The sequence below is a fragment of the Apis florea genome, unplaced genomic scaffold (genome assembly GCF_048593485.1).
Source record: "Apis florea isolate Af1SG1 unplaced genomic scaffold, ASM4859348v1 contig_37_pilon, whole genome shotgun sequence".
Lineage (NCBI taxonomy): Eukaryota > Metazoa > Arthropoda > Insecta > Hymenoptera > Apidae > Apis > Apis florea.
This window is the reverse complement of record NW_028256861.1, coordinates 1,513,967-1,535,988: the sequence shown is the minus strand read 5'-3', so window position 1 is coordinate 1,535,988 and position 22,022 is coordinate 1,513,967. Positions and strand designations below refer to the sequence as shown.

Below are 22,022 nucleotides of genomic sequence, written 5' to 3'. Positions count from 1 at the left end.
GTTCAAAAGATTAATAATAAGTACTTCTTGTATATTTCTGATATCTCCAATTTGGCAGAAACTTCTTAAAATTATCCAAGTATTCAAACGATATGTTATATATTATACATATTATATAATTTTGATATAAGATCGATCGTCATTCCATGAACCTGATGTAAAAAGATAAGATATTGATAAGATATAACATTTTACAGATATATGTAAATCGCAATCGAATCATCGCGATGCATTAATTTACAATAATGTATGCTTATTGTGGTTCTTGCCAGTGAAACGAAACATTTAGTCGGCATGGATATTGAGGTCAGTGGTTTGTTCATCCTATCGTTAATGACGATTCCAGTGTCGAGACACACAGCTTCGAACAGCAAGCATGAGCGAGTGATTCCTTGCGTAACCTACAAACAGAGACTCCGGCTGTATGCCATACTATCGAGTCATCGAGAGTCGCAGAGTTCACAAAACCATCGAAGTCGTGTTGCTGGCCCGTTTTCTGTGCCCGGCCCATTATAATGTATACAGCTTTCGCAATATATTCGCGAGGTATTTCGCTTGCTCGACGCGTTTTCGACTTTTCGTTTTGCAAGAGACGAGTCGCCACAACCGATCGCGATCCATCGTGGAATCAAGGAATCGTCACTTTAATTTAATCCTACTTCTTATTAAAATTGATATTGATTTAAATCAAGTTATATAGTGTGTTTTCGTCATATGTTGTTATATAATTTTACTTTCAATTTTATTAAGAAGTCCAATTTGAAATCAGTGAAGTGAATAATTTTACACCAATATGTCATTATTTGCTTGAACTGTCTTTTGTCGTTGCTACTTGTCGTTTTCTACAACTGTTGTTATCAAGAAAAATAAAATAAGGCTAAGTTAGGTTGAATCTCTAACAAAAAAAGTCAGTAGAAGTATAATGCTAACTTTTTAATAAACTTTTACACAATGATTATAAAAAACTGAGGTTAAGAGTATATTATTTACTATGTTATATGAGCTCTTAACGTGAATAATATGCTCGGAATTCCACTGAAGAGAATTTTTCTTATGAACCTAATAAAACGAGCAATTTTACACTGAAACAATATGTACATCATAAATTTCTTTAAATATTTAAATTATTTGTTTTTCGTTAAATGTTTGAACTCTGTCTTTCTCTAGCCGCTATTTCTGTGATCGTATTGTCGATATGCAGATAAAACGAGGTTGAGTTATAGGTTAGATTTTAAGTTTCTAAAGAATAAATTATATTTTCTACCAATCTATGTAATTTTCATCAAATCTTTAACAATTTAACAAATATAATAGTGATTTTTTAATAAACTTTTGCAAAATAATATTAAATTTAATGATATGATTTTACAAATACATGATCAATAGATATTTTAATATAAAATTTAACACTTTTCCCTTATTAAAAGATTATAATTAGAAAAAAAAATTTTTATAAGTGAATTCATTCAACAATAATCATAGAAAAAATAGATTTATTAGACAAATTATCATCTATCTACTGTCATTAAATAGTATCATCTGTATTTCTTTAAATCCTTACCTTGAACAAAAGTTCATTAAGAAGTCAACTTTACATTTCAATTTTACATATCTTATATCATTGCTCTTTGAATATAGTTAATTTGATAATTACATATTTATTATCAAGTCAATCATTATTCTAATCATCTTCCAAGAACAAATTCTAATATATAGAGAGGATATTTAATTCACATTATGTGAAATTCCTTAGGCAATATTTGCCAATTTTTTGACATAATTCCTCCAAAGCAAATAATCTTGATTTCTGGTTTTTTTCCTTTGATTCTGAAACAAAAAAGATGAAACGGTAAGTTAGTTAGACAGTCTCGAAGATTCCGCGTTCGTGTACAAATCGGTGACCAACTATCCGATGATAAATGACGACATCCATTCAAGTTCGTTCTCGATTGGCCTTGACGAGAATTCTCTCGACGACCGAGTTGTATTGAAAGCGAAATTCAACGGGTTACCAAACCATCCGCCGCAGCTTAGAGAGTATGAGTATATAGATACGACGCTGTCCACTCGGTTTCAGGGACGTGATTAATCATTCTGGGCGCCCACGGTATAGAAACAAACAATTATCTTCTTATATCTACCTCTCTTTTCGGTGTCCTCTTTTCTGTGAATCATTTCGCGAGAAAATCGCTTCGACGAATCCTTGAATCATTCATCATTTAATACTGATTTTTGAAAATTAGTTAATCCAAAATTTCGAAGAAAAAATTCTAATCTCTTCTTTTAAAAAAGATATTAAATATTTAAAAAATTGTAAATAAATTGTAAAATCTTATATAAAAAATAAATTTTTTCGAATAAAATTGTTTAGCAAATAAAAATTCAATATATAGAATTTATATATGAATATAATGTATATTTTTCGTAAAAAATAACTCGAAAAATTCGTAAATAAAATTCATATTTCAAGCATTCAAAACAACTTTAATAATTTTTTTTTCAAATTTAAAAGGACATATCAAATGCTTGGTATTGGCAGATTATAACATACATAATTATTTCGAGTTGCACATGGCAATTAAAGTTTAAATAAATTTAATATTTCTACTTAAGTAAAGATTTTTCACTGAAGAATAGAAGAAAATGAATATTTTGTTTTGCTTTATATGTTGCTTATATGTTGCTTTGATATTAAATAAAATATAATATTTTTAGATAAAATATAACAAATACAAATAAAAAGTTACTACTCTACAAACTACAAATGGGTTCTTAATAGATATTGCATTTTTAATTAATAGTTGGTTAGTATAGATACCAAAGTTATCGATTGCAATTGCCATGAATCATCAGATGTTTTGACTATGATGTTTTGACTATAATTGCAAATGAAATTCGAGTGAATTCTTATTGGAAACGACGAAGTCGTGGACATAGCGGTTCAAGGCCGTGCCGAATTCATGGTCGTCTCGTAAATTGCGCGAGAACGCATCGTGTAATCCATAACAAAAATTATGTGGCCCTACTTTCGTAATCGAACATACGCAGTGAATTTCGGATCGGGATTTGAACAATTTTGGTCGTGAACGCGCATGCGCGAAATCGCTTCTCTAATTCAATGCCGATGCCGAAAATCATGACATAAATCGACATCATTTTATGTAACCTAACCTTTACATCAATGTTAAGTAATATGTCCTCGTTCACGCGTAAAACAAAAGGACTATATTTGGTTCAAAACCGACTATTTTTGAATCGATTGAATTTGTAATTGAAAATGTAATTATCTACATTAATAATTCATTTGAATTTTAATAATATCATTCTAGTTTAAAACGAAAGACTAAACCAATTGATTTAAAACGTTGTAAAATTAAATTTGAGTTAATTTAAATTTTACAACATAAAAATTATCCTATATTATCTTATATTTTAGATCTTGCAAAATATAACTCTAAATCATTATTGGGTAATTTTTAATTTATATTAAACTTATGTTAGATTAAGTTGAGTTAGATCAATTTATTTATATTTTATAAAAATATAATGTTTTTTTTAAATTTCTTCAAATTGAAATCTTGCATTGTAGTGAAATAAAATTAATTACAACATATCTCCATGAAATCTATTCTATCATAATGTAAAATAATGAATAATGAATATAAAATAAGAATAATAGAATTTTTTACATTGTTAATCATATCTTAACGAAAAAACAATAATGCAAGAAATATTAAGCTTTTTGAAATTTCTTTTCAAAATTATACTTAAATATTATACTTAAACTTATCTCTTTCAAATAATAGTTTATTTTAATAATTGAAATCTGATTTTTTTTTTAAATAACGAACTTTTTTTTTATGCCTCTTCTCTTCATAATAATAATAATCGTTTCATTTTTATCATTTCAGGAACTCGCTTATTTCGTCCTAAAACTTTACATTCTTACGACCTCAGGAAGATATATTGCAAAGGTTTTCTCGGCAAAAAGCAAGAAAAATGTCAATTGTAATGCAATATGTGGATCGATTCCACGAAATACTTGACAAACATGCAGGTAAGCCTTCAAACATTATTTTTATGTAGAGCATAGTCATTCACCTTTCAAGTCTGGTGAACGAACCTTAAAACATTGAGAAATATCCGAGGGACGATCACCGACCAGTGACTGGGAGCAATTTTATTAAACAGGAACAGGAAAGATTCAGCCCTCTCCCTTTCTATTCAATTCTCGCCTTTCCGCTTTCGTTTCACTTTTCACCTTGATCTAATTATAAACTACCAAGACTGCCAATAACAACTTGATTTTTTTTATTGCTTGTAAATTATGAAAAATTAAAATTGAATAATCATTTTCTAGCAATGAAGAAAAACTTATCAACTTATTTTTCAGATTATTCGCGTATAAAAAATAATTTTTGTAAAATTGATTTTTGAAATAGTGTTAAAAATTTCAAAGTTTTAATTTTTTGTTTTTCTTTTTTTCTTAAAAATATATTTTAAAAATTATATTGTTGTTATTCTTTGATTTTTATTTAAAATAAAAATAATATTTCTATTAAAAATAAGAATAATAATTTTATATGATTTTTGACAGATATAATTCAAAAATTATTATATTCTTATTGATTATATTCAGATTTTAATCTGTACATTACTATAATTTTTGTTGGATAATGAATAGCAAAAATTTTTCCTCTGAATTTTATTTAATATTATATATATTATATTATATTATTCAGGGCTCATCGAAACTTAAGAATCTTATTTTTTTCTTTCATCAAGCATGTATACTTAAAACGTATATAAAAACATTATTTAAATTGAAACATTTCACAATAATGTTTTGGATATAATGACATAACAATAACAAAATGTTAATAATAAATAAGATATCAATATACATTTAATTAATTTAGGTTGCCATAAGAAAATAGAATTCCAAGAAATAATGTAGAAAGAATTAAATATATAAATATAAAAATTGCATTTTAATCATTTATCAATATTTGCTTATATATATATATATATATATATATATATATATATATATATATTTTCTAAATGCAAAAATTGCATAAAAAATATATAAATAAAGATTAGTAATATGTGATCAAATTAATCAATATATAATTAAGATTAAAAATTGCATTTTAATATTATCCATTAAGATTTACTTACAATAGAAAAGATACATCATTAATTGCAGAAATTACGTGAATAATATATGTATAATTAAAAATTAATAATATATAATTATAATTATTATATAATTGAAATTTACAATAATAATGGCATTTTAATATCATATACTAATATTTGTTTGCAACAGAAAAAGATACATCTGCAATGCAAAAACTATACAAATAATATGTAATTAAATGTACAAATTACAAATGTTCACTATTCTCATACGATGTAAATCATAAAAGTAAATGAAACTAAGAGTAAACGAATAAAATGTGCACATTGTTCTTTGACGTAATCATATAGTATACACAAGCAATACAATATGGAAATAGGAATAAAAATTAAAATCGTTTCAACTTAATTTTTTTTTTTTAATTTAAAATAATAAAAATATTTTTTAAATTTCAAATAGTATTCAAATTAATAATAAAATAATAATAATAAATCTTTCATAAAATTTTATAGTAAATTTTTCAAAAAGAAATTATATTTATCAATTTTAATCTTAATAGAAGTAGAAATTTCACAGAAATTGCGCAAGCATTGATCTCGCATTTTTTAAAATTATCTTTCAATCGAATAGATTATCTTATAAAAGAAAATATAAAAATTAAAAAAAAAAAAATGCAAACTATTTCTAAATTTATATTAATAGCAACAAAATTATTGCTAAATAGAAATAATCTTATTGTGAAATAATTAAATTTCATATGATTTTTTAAAAAAAAATTCGTTTCGTCATTTTCTCTCATCTTAAAATATATCGATATCTTTCATAACATCGTTAACTTTCGCCACTTCCGAGTTATGCGTTTTTGGACTTCAATCTTCGCTTCATAGATGGCATAGATTTTAAATCCGTCTTTATCGACAGTTTCGTATTTAGATCGAAAGTTTTTAATTGTTATTCATTCATTATCATTGAAACTTTGTCGAATTTAGAATTTATATTTGTATAATAATCGTTAGAAATTAATATAAAAATTAGTTTCGCAATATACGCAATTTTATAGAAACTTAATACGAGGGATAAGGAATTATGGAATTCCAGACATTCACATTTATTTACTTACTTTCTTCTCACGTAACATTTCCAGAGGCAATTGAGAAACCTCCCACGTATATTAGGTTATGTGCATATAAAACTGGATTGGACATTATTGAAGTGAATTCATATCCATATAATTATTCAAATAAAATTTTTGTTCTATTTTTTATTTGTTATATTATTTTACTTTAAATAATAATATTTGAAAAATAAATTATCTTAATATTTTATTTTTTCATGTCTAGATATTTAATTTCATTATAAAAAGATGAACAAGAATATTTTATGATACGAATATAGAGATCGGAGATTTCGACGAACACACGAGCAGAAAGGAAGGATAAAATTACCTAGAATTTTATTGTGGTTAAGCAAACGTCATTCGTCGTGATGCAGCAGTAGACTGCATCGAAGATGAATTATTCATTTCACGTGGTCAGTGGAAGCAGCCGCCGATTTCGAGAAAGATTTTTAAACCATCTCCAATATTAAATACGCAGATACGAATTCATATTCTTCAATTCGCCGAATTTAATTTCAATTTGCAAAGTTTCCATATCTAATAGAATATCACCATCAAGATTGTCAACTTTTTTTTTTTTTTTTTTTTTTTTTTTAAGTCTTTCTCATTTCTGAATACTTTCAAAGAAATTATTTTTTCTGTTAAAATCTTTTAATTCAGTCGAAACTTTAATAAATCTCAGAATTCTTTCAGATTTTTTTGAGAATCTAAAATATTAAAAAAAAAGAGTTGTTAAAAACATGAATGAATCTGTGAATGATTGTCTACACAAAAAATTGCTCGCAAGAAAAGCATAAGATTAAGCATTATTATTTTTTATTATTTTTTTTTTCCAATCGTAAATTTTATTAAAAATATTTCGAATGCAGAAATGAGCAGATACGAAATTTCAATTTTGAATTCATCGAATTTAATTGCAGTTTGAAAAATATTTAATGGAATTTCGCCATCAAGATTATCGACTTTCGTCGTATTTTCATCTTAGTTTTTGATTTCACTTTTTTTTCCATTTCGCGACAAGCATCTGAAAAAATACGACGAAATCGCATCAAGGTCGATTGGTCATTAAAACCGACAAAAGATTGAATTAATAGAAGATATTTTATAACTGGTTTGTATAATACGATAGCACGTTAGTTGATTAAACTTTGAAGGATGAAGAAGGATATCGAAAAAAATTTAAATCTCAAGGTCGAGGTTGTTACTTTTACGATTGGAACATTATTTTTTTCTTAGTCTTTTATTTCACTTTTAAAATTAAATATAAATAACCTTGAATACTTGATGAAGAACACAAAGCATAACCTTCATAGTTATAATCATTTCGTCCTAGGGAAATTAGATACTTAATAATATCCCATTTTTAAAGAAAAACCAAAACAAAAGGAATATTTTTCTAATCTAATCTTCTAACTATGATCATATCAAATTTTATATAAATTTCTATAGAGTTGGAATAAAATAAAGAATATTAATTAAATCAATAATATTAAGTCAAAAAAAAATAAACTAATATCTAAAAAAAATTATTATACAATTAGTGTTGTCAACAGTGGCATATCTTTTAGATTATATGATAATAGTTTTTAGTTTCAGTTAATTATGATAATAGTAAATAACAATACAAAAAACATATACACAACATTACACTTATTAATATTTTCATGTAATTATGAAAATTTGACATGGTGAAATATAAAACTTGATAAAAACATCAAACTTTATTAAAATTTTCTGAAAAATAAGATTGTGCACAAATTTTGTAGTTACTGTATCTTTTTCTATATTCAATTTTTGTTAATCAAACCTAATCTGTTGAAATAGAATCTGTATCTATAATATATTTTTCAGATCAGAGAACAACGAATTGGTTTATGATGAGTTCACCATTCCCTACTCTGTTTATCTGCTTGAGCTACGTATATGGTGTAAAAGTTTTAGGGCCAAAGCTGATGGAGAATAGGAAACCATTTCAATTAAAAAATGTCCTAATAGTTTATAATCTATTCCAAATGGTGTTCTCAGCGTGGCTTTTCTACGAGGTAAGGTTCCTGCTTCGATCTTTCTCCCTCCATCCCTGCTTTCTTTTCTTTCCTCCACTTTTACACTTTTCTCCACAATATCTGTTATATCGAATATTTAATACTTACGTGTCGTCTTACGAAAAATTTTTTTTTCGATTTTAAAAATGTGTTGCATGCTTTGAAATGCCACTTGTACATAAGCACACACAAATAAAATTTTGCTCGTATATCGGAATGTTAGACGAGGAATCACGAAATAAAGGTTCGTGTTGTATCATGAATGATTTCTGCAAGAACGTCCGGGTTTGACCACCGAGTTCGAAATCACGCGTGATCAATGGAACAATGTAATTTATAATTGAACCAGAATTTAGAAATCGATTGATCAGCACCATCGAAACTTTAATTACAATAGTGTCTGATCATATAGCCAGGCTTAGCCATGTCGTAAAGAAGTTATGAATTGAAGTTTGTCAGAATTGGCGTTTATTTCACTTCAGTTCTACCGTGCTGCATCAAGGCTAAAATAGAGAAATAAATGGAATGTGAGGTAAGTATATAATAATTGCGTAAAGTCAGACTTACTTTTTAATAATTTAAATGTTAATGGAAATACAAAATTATATTTGATATTGTTTTAATAACAAATCTTAATAAATTCGACTCGAAGGATATTTTGAATTGATACAATTGAAAAGTATTAAAGATTATATTTTCTTTATTCTGCTGATTTAATAATTATTACTTAAATCATCTCGATGCAAATTATAAATAATACTTGAGTCTGTCTCGAATTTTATGATTTTAAGAATTGATGAGAATATTTCTAGCCATATAACAAAATGAATTTATGATCATATATGCAGACACTACTGTATTTGTTTTTTTTAAATATTTAAATACTAACTACACGTTATAGTATCAAAATTTAAAATTTCTCAAAACGTGAAGTTGATCATCAATTTAGAAATGATCACGTTTAAATTTTTACGTTTTTTTTTTTTCCAATATACATCTTCTGCAAATTGATTTATTATATGCAAAATTAATAATAAATAAGTTTTTTTTATTGATTCAATTTTGAATTTGAAATTACTTTTGATTTCGTAATATTAAAAGAATGATTATTTTTTGATAACAATAAGCAAATAGAGCACACGATTTATGGATTTATTATTGTTTCATTAGATTAATAGATGCAAGAGGGGGACAGATGCGAATCTACATTCTTATTAAACAATATGGTCCAAAAATTTAATTAATAAATCGCTTGCTTTCACCCTTTGCACCTAGCTTACACAATACAAATGCAGAATTACACATAACTTAAAACAATTAACAAATTACCAAAATTGATAGATATGCCCTCCTCTTACTGCTCAATTAATTTTGCTTGGAAGATATCTTTGGAAAAATGATGTTTATTTATATCATAATTTCGAACTCGATCGGTTTAACTTCCTATTAACGCAGAAAAAAAAAGGTGCAAGATAAAACATTAATTGTGTAACCGAAAAAAAAACAGAGTCTGATGGGCGGATGGTGGGGCCATTATAGTTTCCGTTGCCAACCTGTGGACTATAGCGACAATCCAATCGCGATAAGGGTAAGTTTTGGTATTTATAGTTTCCTCAGCAGATGGATCATCGACCGCCATTTCAACGAGACGGACCTCAATAAATGCTAAATTTTATTCTTTAACGATTTTCATATGCGTATACGTATCTTTCAAATTTAGTGTGCAAATAATTCTTTTTCTAAATTTAAAGTATCGGTGGTATCGTTTTGATATATATATATATATATATATATCAATTTTTACATGTTACGTTTGTATTAACGTTCTAATATTATGATATATTTTTTTATCACAATTATATAATATTTATTTTTCCTAATATTATATTAATTTCCTTTCTTGACGATTCAAATCAAAATAATTTACAACACCAATTATGATCCTTAATTGATTTTCAAAATGTGATTTGGTGTTTGATTGATGTATCATTACTACGCCGTATTGATAACGTATACGCATATTTCGACGATTAGAAATACATTTTTAAGGGTCATGGATTGTAGAAATTGAAGAATTTGTGCTATGATGCAAATTATCTTATGCTTTGTAGGCAGCCAACCAAGGGAGGAAACCGCCTTTGAAGGAAGAGTAAATTATACTATTCCGCTTGTTGCTTTTTTTTTTTTTATCTTTATTTTCATATCTCTATATTAGGGTATTGATATATATTTCTGGAATATCTTTGAAAATTCTATTCTAGAGATCAAAACGAATGTAAAAGTTATATATACAAAAATTTTGATTATTTATTCTATCTAATTAAGTTAAAAAAAAAAAAAATTATTTTTGTATTTATTTTAATCTCTAGTATCGATCTTCCAAAAGTGTCCCACAAATATATTTATTTTGGTACATGTTTCTCTTTCTCATTCTCTCTCTCTCTCTCCTCCAGCATACACAATCACATCCTTCATTTGTGCTAATAAAATATATGTATATTTTAGCATGTTTGCATGCACATCAAAGATATCACTATTTTCAAATTTTTTTTTTTTTTCCATTAAATGCATCGATATCGAGAGTTAAATCGGTAAATATCGATTTGCACGAGCTCGATATCCAGGTGAATTAATCATTTTGATTCGAAGGAGAAAATCTTTTGGGGGAAAAAGATTAAAAAAAAAATTAGGTAAGAATATTGTTCTGGAGTTGCAACACGTGCATTAATGCAATAAACTTCACTTCAAGTGTCGAATACTTTAATCTTTCGTTTTAACGCACACAAATCGTCCAATTATTTTATCACAACATTTAGCACGATTAGTTTTTCTTATGAGAATTATGCACATGCGCACGCCCCCTTTCTTTTCTGAGCCTTTCTCTTTCGTTTATTTATTCTTTTCATTGATCGGAGAATGGCCTCTGGGCGGTTGTGGTTGCAGATAGGAATGTCCGGATGGCTGACTGGCGACTATTCTCTAAGGTGCCAACCCGTAGACTACAGTGATCGACCCCAAGTACTAAGGGTGGGTGATATTCCCCATTAACACGCAAAAATTACACTAAATACAATCTCTCCATTTTTAACAGTACATGATTAAACTATCAATTATTTATTATTACAGGAAAAAAAAATTTTAAATAGTTTGAGACATTAAAAAAAAAAAAAAAAAAAAAAAAAATGTTCCTACAAGCAAACACCATTTGATTTGAAAATATTATTTCGTTTAATATTTAAATCGAATATTGCTCGAAGATATTATTTTTAGGATCGTTCTTAGTGGGTAATACAAAAGGTGCGGCCCCTAGACTAGAGATAAATATTGATATATCAATAATATAGTTAAGTTATCGATATTGAGTAAAAATAATTAAAATTTCATTAAAAACAGAAATTTCATTTTTTTAATTTTAATTATAATTAAAAGCTCTTTATATATTTTTATATGTAATATACGATTCATGTTATATTTTTATTATAAAGTCTTAAGGTAAAAATTTTTTTTATTCGAAATATTATTTTCTTACATTTCAATCAAATATTTATATTTGAAAGTGGTACTTATTTTGGAAATTAGTATTATATAAATTTATATTTAAAGTAAATATAAATGGTAAATATTATTTCAAGAAAAAAAAATTTATTTGCAGAATTTTGTGCAACACTAAGAAATAAAAATATTTCTATTTCTTTTTCTATCTATTATTCGCAATTTTGTAATATTAAAAGGGATTATAATATTCGAAATCTCGATAAGAATATAAAAAAAAAAAAAAAATCTGATCAAAAAGATCAAAAGTTCGAAAAAAGAGTTTCTGAAGTGGATAAATAGTAATAAATATTTTTATTTCTTAAAAGAAAATGAAATTCTGCGAATAAACTTTTCTTTCAAATAATATTTATATTAAAGAAATAGTTTCCCAATCGAAAAATCAGATTTCAACTTATATAGTTTATAAAAAAATTTTTATTAAAATTTGAAGATATAAAAATATTTCAAAATTCTAAATTTAAAAATTTGTTTAATTCATAAATTTAATGATTCAAATGTTATATATGTTTCGAATATAATCATATGTATTTTTTAACATTATCTTTTTGAAAATTTTTCTAACAAATTTCTGGGATGATTGAAAATTTTTATATTTTCCTTTCTATTAGTAGTTTCTTCTGTTAGTATTATTCTATTTGTATTTATTTTTTAACATTATGCCATATGCCTATATGCCACTAAATTTCCTGTAGTATTTGAAAATATTGTAGTTAATTTAAACTAACATACTTTGAAACAAATGCTTCATGCAATTAATGCCATTTAACAAGTAGAAAACAAAGATTTAAAAAAAACAGACACCACTTACACGACGACAATTACATTGATTATCATGATTTACACAGATGCACAATACAAAGTTACGACTGTTCATCGACGTAAACTTATTAAAGGCAAATCTTTGGAAAATTGCAATTTTTTTTTTTTTCTTCATAATTACATCATCTATTTCATCATGAAAAAATCTTCTATTAAAAAATAGAATACGAAAGATAACGCTATATCTCCAAGGATTTGTATCTTTCACCATATTCGTGTCAAGAGCAACGTTAAAGTGATTATCTAATCGATATTTTTCAAAGAGCAGATGGTGCACGCTTGTTGGTGGTATTATTTCTCCAAATTTACGGAATTCATGGACACGGTATGTAAAATTTATAGATTGGAATTGAATATTTCATATCATAAAAATTTATTTGTTTATTCTAAATTTATCCACTAATCATCATCCTTGTAGATCTTCTTTGTATTAAGGAAGAAGAACGATCACGTGTCAATATTGCACGTTATTCACCATGGTTGCATGCCAATGTCAGTGTGGTTTGGCGTTAAATTCACACCAGGTAAGTGAAATTTCTTTATAGAATTAAATTTTATTTTAAAGTACCAATATTTTCTAAACTTTTTTTAATAGAGAAACGAAATATATATAATCGTTTTAAAATTGAAAATATTAATTGGATCAAAAGTTATCTAATTTAAATATATATATTTCATCTTTACTGATCAAATAAAAAGATATGATAAAAGTTTCGAAAAGCTCAGATTAGGTTAGGTTAGATATTCAAATAAACTATACAATATAAAGTTGATTGAATGTAAAAATAAGAATGTATAAATATGGTTTAAAAATATCAAATAATAGTTTTGAAACATCAAAATATTATGTCACAAAGTACAATTTAAAAAAAAATAATGTGGAAAAGAACGTGAAAATAAAACTTAACCTTTCTTTGTTATATTCTTTGTTATATATAATAATATATAATAATATATATATAAATTTGTTATATATTCTCTATATTCTTTGTTATATACGAACGTTTAATATCACAAATTTGTCATTTGATTATTTTCTTTTCTTTCTAGGCGGTCATTCTACTTTCTTCGGACTCTTGAACACATTCGTTCATATAGTGATGTATACATATTACCTTTTGGCCGCAATGGGTCCAAAATTACAACCATATCTTTGGTGGAAAAAATATTTGACCGTCTTCCAAATGATCCAATTTGTCGCGGTAATGATCCACGCGTTTCAATTACTCTTCATCGACTGCAATTATCCGAAGGCATTCGTCTGGTGGATCGGTCTACATGCAACTATGTTCTTCTTCCTGTTCAACGAATTCTATCAACAGAGTTACCAACAAAAGAAGAGGAAACAAACAATCACGAATGGCGTGAAAAAAGATCATCAGCAAAATCATCAAACGAACGGCATGACGAATGGAGCAATGGGCAATTCGTCCGGAAGAAGAGATGCAGCCGATTATTACGTGAAAGGCGACAGTCTAGCCGCCTCGGAGCTCAATCTTAGGAAATCGTATACAACGACCGAGTGACCCGATCATGCTACGTTGTAGCCATCATCAAATCATCTCGTCTTTTCTCATCGATTCCTCGAGTCGCATCCGGGCTTCGTTCCTTCGCCCTTCCATTCTAATGATCCTTCGGGTTCGAGTGGAGAAAACATTGAGTACAAAATTACTCTGCGATCGCGTTTGCGTGTATTCGTGAAAGGAGATAGAAAGTAAGAGGAAAAGAGTGATACGAATCAATGTACAAAGGTAGTCCCGGATGTGTTACGACTCCAATGTCACGGATCCCTGACCTCGTGATTCAGGTATTCGTGATTCTTTTTTCGGTTCGCTGTATGTACATTTACCATGCCCGACAAGAGATAATTCGTTGTCGAATCATCGTCTGCCTCTCTCTCTCTCTCTCTCTCTCTCTCTCTCTCTCTTCGAATGCGAGAAAGAAAGCCGCCGTCTAATTGTAATTCGCATAGACTTGCAAAGTTCTGATAAGATCGAGAACAAAAACATAGAAGAAATTACAATTAAAGTGTTCATAAGTGTACATCGTTGTGATAATTTATAGCGATATTGCGATACGATAGAATGGTAAAATCGAAGAATAATTGTTTTTTTATTGACCATAATGAAATTCAATAGTAAAGTATCAAAAAATGCATCTTCGATATTTATAAATAACGAAACAACTCTCACTTTATTAATGAGAATATTTTTCGGGTGAAATTACCTGATTTTATTGTAACCTCATATTTTCATTATATTTAGATTATAAACATTGTTAAAAATCATTTTTCTATTTATATAATGTTCAAATATATATATATATATATATATGTATATATATATATACACACCAGGACGATAGCAATCCGCAAAACGTTTTTACTGTCATCGGTTTACGCGCGGTTCTAAGATTATATAAAAACAAGGAATTATATAAGAGAGTTAACGGTGAGTCTTGGATTAAATTACGTAACAATGCCACCGACCGTATTTTATTACGTAATTTGGGAAGATCTCTTTTGCATTTTACCAGGATCCCGCGAGTATTAGAAAATTCATACTTTATTACTTATTCCAGAACTCGTGACCTTAATTGGGCCGATCTATGAAACACAATCTACGCACTTTCATGCCAAGTTTCATGGTTATATAAATGCTGCGGAAACTGGGTTTAAATTCATACCCGTACACACAATGAATCATCTAATGTTGGAATATAGAATTTCTCCGATTTTTCCGATTTGAATGATATGAAAATAATTAAAAAAAAGGAATGTGCCAATTATGAAGAAACAAACTTTGCAATAAAAAAAAATCTTTTATTCAGGGTTATGATTAAGTTAGAAAAAAAAAAAAAAAAAATTTCTCGTATTAAAAATATATAAGAGAAATTTTAGATTTTAATGTTAATGATTCATCCTACATATAATGAAATTTTATAAATATTAAAAATTGCAAGAACATTATATGATATAACGATATAATTAATGCAACGTGTATTTTTATAAACATTTTTTTTTTTTTTTTTTTGATTTGAGTTTTTTGATCATACATCATGCCTTATGATTTTAAATATATTTTAAATATTCGAAATTTTGCGAATCTTTTATTTTCGCATATAAAGACTATTTATCATAAATTATTGCTTAAAAATTATTATTTTTTACTACAATATAAGACGTTGGCGTACATTCGATTTTGAGAGACATTTTATCTGCGCGGCAGCAGTACACACAGTGTAACATATTCATTGTACATAAGATACATCACCTATTTGATATGTTCGACTCAAAAGCCATTCAGTTGAAATAGAAGTAAAAATAGAAAAGAAAAGAAAAAACGAGATAAAAGGAATGATATATGCGAGTAAATTGAAAAATTATACAAAACAATTTAAACAAGTTATAAAAATTAAAAATTAGACTAATCAACGAAGAGAATAATTATAATGATTTAATTGAGAATGCATAATCGATATTATATATTTAGAGATTTTTCACTGATTGGTTTTTATGTCGACTATATTATTATAGGCATCGCGAAGTCGCGCAAAGCTAAGGAAACTCATATTATTAATTACCGAACGTTCAATTCCTGAAAGGACAAGAGAGTAATGTCATTCGTGCCTTGTGAGCAAACTGATGTGCCTTAATATCTAGAATGTTCTGATAATTACTGATCTGTCAGCAAAAATTCATTAACAAAAGCAAGAAATCGCGTTTCATATTATAACATGATCACATTAATGTTATAAAGCTGTGATTATCAAGATATTTCGTATCACTTGTAATCTAGACATTAAGGTTTCAACTCAGAACGCGTCATCAAACAAGCCGAATTAATCAAGAGATTTTTTATCATTTTTTTTGTACATGAAATAATATTATATAGGGTTAAATTGTTAATCAAATTTTCCAACATCATCGTTGTTGAAATTAATTGTTAGAACTAAGAAAATCTATTGAGTATTTATATTTTCTAGTATAAAGATCAAGTTTTCTATATAAATTTATTCTAGCACATACTTCTATTTTTCTAAACGAATGCTTGTAATCCGAGAGATCTGTGAAAAAGATCATTCGTATATTACGAAATCAAATGTTTTCAAGTGAATATAAAATTTTTTGCATACCTCGCATACTTTTATGCAACATGTAACATTTTCATCGATACTTGCTCACATTTTCTGAAAGAGAACCTCAAACTTTGTTTAAGAAATTATTTGTATATTTACTTATAAAATTATTACAATGCAATTAAGATATGATTATCGAACTTTGTACCACAGAGATAATTGGATAGTATAATGATACGATTGGTTCGCACAAAATGTTCACTTTGTGTTTCGTTCGCTTTGCACGTTTCGTACACCTTGTACATAGATAGGATAGTTTTGTACTGTCATAAGAAAAAGAAGAAAATTGAAATAATCACGTATTGTGCCACGCGAGAAAAATCGAATAAGCAAAGAAGAATTCGAAAGGGAAGAAATGTAATGGCAGGTAACGTGAATCAACGTGCGCATAATAATAATTTATATACGAATCTACATCTAGATATTACGAATAAAATGTTAAAAAAAAGGAATGAAAATAATCTAATCGAGATTAATGATTGTTTTGTAATCGCGGCTATGTACATAACATTTTTAGAAAATTTAAGCAATAATCATTATTCTCAAGTTCTTTTTTTGAAGAAAAATTGTTCACTTTTGAAAATTGTTCATTTTTTTTAAACAAACAATACAAAAATACAAATTGTAATTTTTTTTGAGTTAAGAATAATTTAAAACTTTACTACAAATGTTTCGTTAATTTAACGAAAAATTATCCAATCTCACATCAATATTTTTTGATTAAAGAACTCGAGAACAATACGAGTACTTTTTCATTTATCAACTATATTATAATTTGAAAAAAAGAAAATTTATCAATTTAAATTTAACATGTGCTCATGCAATTAATCTTTTTTGTGAAGAATAAAGAAAATTGTTTATTATTTATTCACAATTTCAATCTTGAATTAAATCAATTATAGATTAATTAAATTTGATAATGAAATATAACTATAGTTCCAAATAAATAAACATATTAAATATGAAATAAAATGCAAATAGCATCTTTAGAAATCAAGTCTACCTTTCGAATTGTATATATATTTAAAATTATATATACAATTGTACTATATATAACGAGAATTTAATTCTGTTGTATTCTTATTTCTCATGCATTAATAGTAGAAATTACAATCTTTGCGTAATCACTAAATAATTAATATAGTTTCATAAATCAACGATTTTATACAATTAAGTAATTGATATTATAATATTGACAAAATTAAAAATTGTGAAACAAATTGATTCAATATATATATATATATATATATATATATATATATAATATATTATATAAACTATTGCATAAAAGAAAATATTTTTTTTTTAACATTTGCATAGTAGCACAGATACAGGACACATTCTGTCATTTAGGCATATATATTTTAATAATTTTTAATAATTTTCAACCAATATTTAAATTGTTATACTGCCTATTTAGAAATAATATTATAAAAAATAAAAACGTAACTTATATCGCATTATCTGATAATTATATCTGATAATTATCTGATGACTTTTGAACAAAAATTAAAAATTATCTTTAAGAGAATACCGATAAACAAATTTTGTTCTTAATAAATTGAATTGAAAATTAACCAATGATTACATAGAACCTTAAATTGCCACAAATTAACTTTGTCGCAATCATTTCGTATACTTACAATAACGGTAATTATTGTTCTAATGTGATAATATTTTGTTATTTTCTATAATATATCTTTCTAAAATAAATCTTTTTTTTTTATTAAGAATATAAATTATAAAAAATCTTATCGAATCAAATAAATAAATTTATATATTTTTATATAATTAATATTTTAAAAAATATTTCATGAATTTAAATTTACTTATATTGCATATTTTATATTAACTCTATTTTTAAAAAATTGATAATTTATATAATTACAAATAACCATATATTTCACTATTTATAGTATATATTTATTTATCACACGCACACACACACACACACACATATATATACACACAATATATCTATCAATATTTATTTAACTAAAAAATAGTCACCAATATTTTGATCATCTGATCTGAATTATGAATTAATCGAAGGTGAGTAACATCAAGTTGAGAATCGCTGTAACATCTTCTGCTGCACATCAAAGCCCGAACTGTCAAGATCACTGGACTATCATCTGCTATCACGCACAATAAACTTGTTTAATATGTAAGATATTACTTTCTCATAAGATAAATTCGTGTATAGTATCTTATGACGCATATAAACTAGTGTACCGCAATTAGTCAGCGCCAGTTACTGACTAGCGCGGTACATACCTTTGGAGCTGACGGACTGACGTCGTATTCGAGTGCAAATGACTACATGTCAAAGTCAGTGAGCGGCGTACTTTAAGTGCACTTTCTACCGGTGGAGCTGGATTTCCTCCGATCGAATAAAAAATGTTGGCTCTTATTAATCGAATTTTGGATTGGTTTAAGTCCCTCTTTTGGAAAGAAGAGATGGAACTCACCCTTGTTGGCTTGCAATATAGTGGAAAAACCACTTTCGTGAATGTTATAGCGGTACGAAAGCTTACTTCTGTTACTGTGATTTAACGATTACTATTCTTATTTTTCATCTAACGAAGTAAAATATACGTGAATGTAAATGTCTTAATCAATAAATTGTTATAGTTCATTGTAATAAAAGAATCGTGCATCGTTTGGTTAGATTCCATATTTCATTTAAGATAACTTTGTCATTGATGTAAACCTTGTATCCGCCCTAATATAGAAATTTAATAATGAAATTTTTACAATAATTTTCTAAAAAATAACATTATATTTTTTTTTAAATTATAATTAGATTAAAATTATAAATAGAAAAAAAAATTAAATATCTTTTTTTATGAAAGATAGGTTTATTGTTTTCAACAGGTTTATTATCTATATTATATTTTATCATTATTTTATTTTAAGTTTTATGATTAAACAAATATTTATATTTCTTGTTAAATATGTTTCTTTTCAGTCAGGACAATTCAGTGAAGATATGATTCCAACTGTTGGTTTTAATATGCGTAAAATAACAAAAGGCAATGTAACTATAAAGGTTTGGGATATTGGAGGTCAACCAAGGTTTAGATCTATGTGGGAGAGATATTGCAGAGGAGTAAATGCAATAGTATATATGGTAGATGCAGCTGATTCTGAAAAAATTGAAGCAAGCCGCAATGAACTACATAATTTATTAGATAAACCTCAATTATCTGGTATACCAGTATTAGTTCTTGGTAATAAAAGGGACTTACCACATGCTTTGGATGAAAATGGACTCATAGAAAGAATGTATGTTTATTATAAAAAAAAATAATAACAATACGCAAATGATAAATATGTTATGTTTATGTCTTTTTTAGGAATTTATCAGCTATTCAAGATCGTGAAATCTGTTGCTATAGTATTTCATGCAAAGAAAAAGACAATATTGATATAACGTTGCAGTGGCTTATAGCACATTCTAGAAGTGGTGTTCGTTAATACGTGTAACTAATTTTATGTTCTTACACATCCTTATCGAAAAGCCCAAGATATTGATAGAATGGGGATCAAATGTGCAAGGGAGTGTTCAGTAATGATTTTATTCTGGATTGAATGATTGATTATTGTAGACAATTTTTTTAAATCTAAGCTTTAGCTGTTATCTGTTCAATCATATATAAATTCATAGAAAGTTCAATGAAAAAAAAACAAAGAAATTTTGCTTAAACCAAATATGCTCATGCAAATGATAACAAGACATGTACATCCTGCAAGCACCTTAGAAATAAGTAATTTTTTATATTGTGTTTTCAGATAATCAATTTAAGTAACAGTGCTGTTATTCTAACTTAAATTCATCAAGAAAAAATAGCATTTAATCTAGATACAATGGTAGTTAGTATGAATACAAGCGCAAAATAATATTAATTATCATATAGTACACACACATTTTTGAAACTATTTAATTAAGATTAATAGATCACGGCATAGAGATTATGAACAATTGATTGCTATATGTACACGAATATGATGCTAAGTAAACTTGTATAATTAATGGAGAATTATTAACAATATTATACCAATTTATTATGATCCTTAAAATATGACAGTTGTGTTATGTATATATACACATCTATATATATATACATATATATATATATAAAAGAATAAAACAATGTAATCCATTTTTTAAATGGAAGCTTGCCTTTAAAAAAATTTTTTATTATCATTAATATGAAATAAAAAAAATAAAATATTGTATGTTTTTAAAACAATAGATAACGAAATTTTGAATTATGTTCAGTTGTTCAATTCAAAAATGTCATTGGTTCATACGCATGACGTCATAATATAATCGATTATACATATTGTCGAGAATCGATTTGTCTCCAGATTTAGTTTCGTATATAACGTGAAAACGCATATTTGGTAGTGATATTAAATAATAAATATTTATTTAAAAAATTAATATGCCATCAACAACCGATGACGATCCTTATGCACATGTAGCAAAAGGACTGTTAAGACTCAAAAATGATCAAAGCGTGAGTAAAAAGTATGTATTTATATGATAAATTCTATTTATAGGTTAAATTTTATTGTCAATGTTGACTATCAAATAATTTAAAATTATATATTAATATTTAAAAATTTTTTAATTTTTTAATATTACTATTACGTATTTGAAAATAGAAAAAAGAATAAAGAAGGTAAAAAAAAAAAACTGGTAGAAGTGACGAAAATTATAGAAGAAGAAAAACCCAAAATAGTAGAAATTAAACGAACAAAAGCTGAAATAGCATTTCAAAAAATGCAAGAAAAAATGGTAAGCAATTATTTAAATAAATATTTTGCATTTTAAAATAATTTCATTTAACTGTATAATATTTGTAGCAAACTGAGCGAATAAAGCAAAAAGCTTCAATGACACATAAACAACGGGTAGAAGAATTTAACAGGCATTTAGACAGTTTAACAGAACACTTTGATATACCAAAAGTTAGCTGGACAAAATAAATTTTTATATAATTTTTTGTTTTTACTTTATTCGTAAACATATATAAAGTATAAAATGTAAGTATAAATAATATAATAAAAAATAAGCTTTTAATCTTATATAAATCTATGCTTTATTGTAAATATTTGTAAACAATTTCAGATCATTATAAAAAATAATAAAATATGGATAAAATTCTAAAACTTATTACTATTTTTTTCATTAATACTT

At 26.3% G+C, this 22,022-nt stretch overlaps 3 protein-coding genes and 1 long non-coding RNA gene across 12 annotated transcripts in view; 3 read left to right on the top strand and 1 right to left on the bottom strand.

Moving 5' to 3' along the window:
• The window catches only part of LOC100870493 (very long chain fatty acid elongase AAEL008004), a 48,160-nt gene extending 33,197 nt beyond the window's left edge, over window positions 1–14,963 (top strand). For 4 of the 8 annotated variants that reach the window (XM_086916055.1, XM_086916056.1, XM_031920649.2 and 1 more), the window contains 7 exons: window positions 3,912–4,057; window positions 8,112–8,302; window positions 9,810–9,890; window positions 11,246–11,329; window positions 12,945–13,001; window positions 13,095–13,200; window positions 13,727–14,963. In XM_086916055.1, coding sequence (XP_086772181.1) covers window positions 4,000–4,057; window positions 8,112–8,302; window positions 9,810–9,890; window positions 11,246–11,329; window positions 12,945–13,001; window positions 13,095–13,200; window positions 13,727–14,202 — 1,053 coding nt within the window. In that variant the 5' untranslated portion in view covers window positions 3,912–3,999 and the 3' untranslated portion in view covers window positions 14,203–14,963. The remainder of the gene's footprint in view (window positions 1–3,911; window positions 4,058–8,111; window positions 8,303–9,809; window positions 9,891–11,245; window positions 11,330–12,944; window positions 13,002–13,094; window positions 13,201–13,726) is intronic. The other 4 variants (XM_086916057.1, XM_012495359.3, XM_086916058.1 and 1 more) reach the window with 2 other exon arrangements.
• On the bottom strand, window positions 919–18,956 carry LOC147656264 (uncharacterized). Its single transcript, XR_015294738.1, has 3 exons — window positions 18,824–18,956; window positions 1,562–1,827; window positions 919–1,082 (listed from the first exon to the last, which is right to left on the bottom strand). It is a non-coding gene; the product is annotated as an uncharacterized LOC147656264 (long non-coding RNA).
• On the top strand, window positions 18,866–20,856 carry Arl8 (ADP-ribosylation factor-like protein 8). Its single transcript, XM_086916060.1, has 4 exons — window positions 18,866–19,336; window positions 19,785–20,101; window positions 20,173–20,298; window positions 20,609–20,856. The coding sequence occupies exons 1-3, from the start codon at window positions 19,214–19,216 to the stop codon at window positions 20,291–20,293; spliced, it is 561 nt and encodes a 186-aa protein (XP_086772186.1). The 5' UTR covers window positions 18,866–19,213; the 3' UTR covers window positions 20,294–20,298; window positions 20,609–20,856.
• LOC100871487 (protein FAM32A-like) lies at window positions 20,852–21,994 on the top strand. Of its 2 annotated transcripts, XR_015294737.1 has the most exons (4): window positions 21,063–21,350; window positions 21,488–21,620; window positions 21,689–21,868; window positions 21,954–21,994. XR_015294737.1 is itself a non-coding variant. In XM_031920652.2 (3 exons), exons 1-3 carry the CDS (start codon window positions 21,265–21,267, stop codon window positions 21,809–21,811), a joined length of 342 nt encoding a protein of 113 aa, XP_031776512.2. In that variant the 5' UTR covers window positions 20,852–21,264; the 3' UTR covers window positions 21,812–21,994. The 2 variants fall into 2 exon arrangements, 1 of the variants encoding a protein (XP_031776512.2); XM_031920652.2 differs by having other exon boundaries at window positions 20,852–21,350; window positions 21,689–21,994.
• The last annotated feature ends 28 nt before the right edge of the window (window positions 21,995–22,022 follow it).

What these genes read in the sequence shown, in the direction of transcription:
- Arl8 (XM_086916060.1), top strand. Translation starts at nt 19,214, where the DNA reads ATGTTGGCTCTTATTAATCGAATTTTGGATTGGTTTAAGTCCCTCTTT. An exon ending in CTTTCGTGAATGTTATAGCG is followed by an intron (nt 19,337 to 19,784) that starts GTACGAAAGCTT and finishes GTTTCTTTTCAG; the next exon opens with TCAGGACAATTCAGTGAAGA. An exon ending in AATGGACTCATAGAAAGAAT is followed by an intron (nt 20,102 to 20,172) that starts GTATGTTTATTA and finishes TGTCTTTTTTAG; the next exon opens with GAATTTATCAGCTATTCAAG.
- LOC100871487 (XM_031920652.2), top strand. Translation starts at nt 21,265, where the DNA reads ATGCCATCAACAACCGATGACGATCCTTATGCACATGTAGCAAAAGGA. An exon ending in GATCAAAGCGTGAGTAAAAA is followed by an intron (nt 21,351 to 21,487) that starts GTATGTATTTAT and finishes ATTTGAAAATAG; the next exon opens with AAAAAAGAATAAAGAAGGTA. An exon ending in AAAAAATGCAAGAAAAAATG is followed by an intron (nt 21,621 to 21,688) that starts GTAAGCAATTAT and finishes TAATATTTGTAG; the next exon opens with CAAACTGAGCGAATAAAGCA.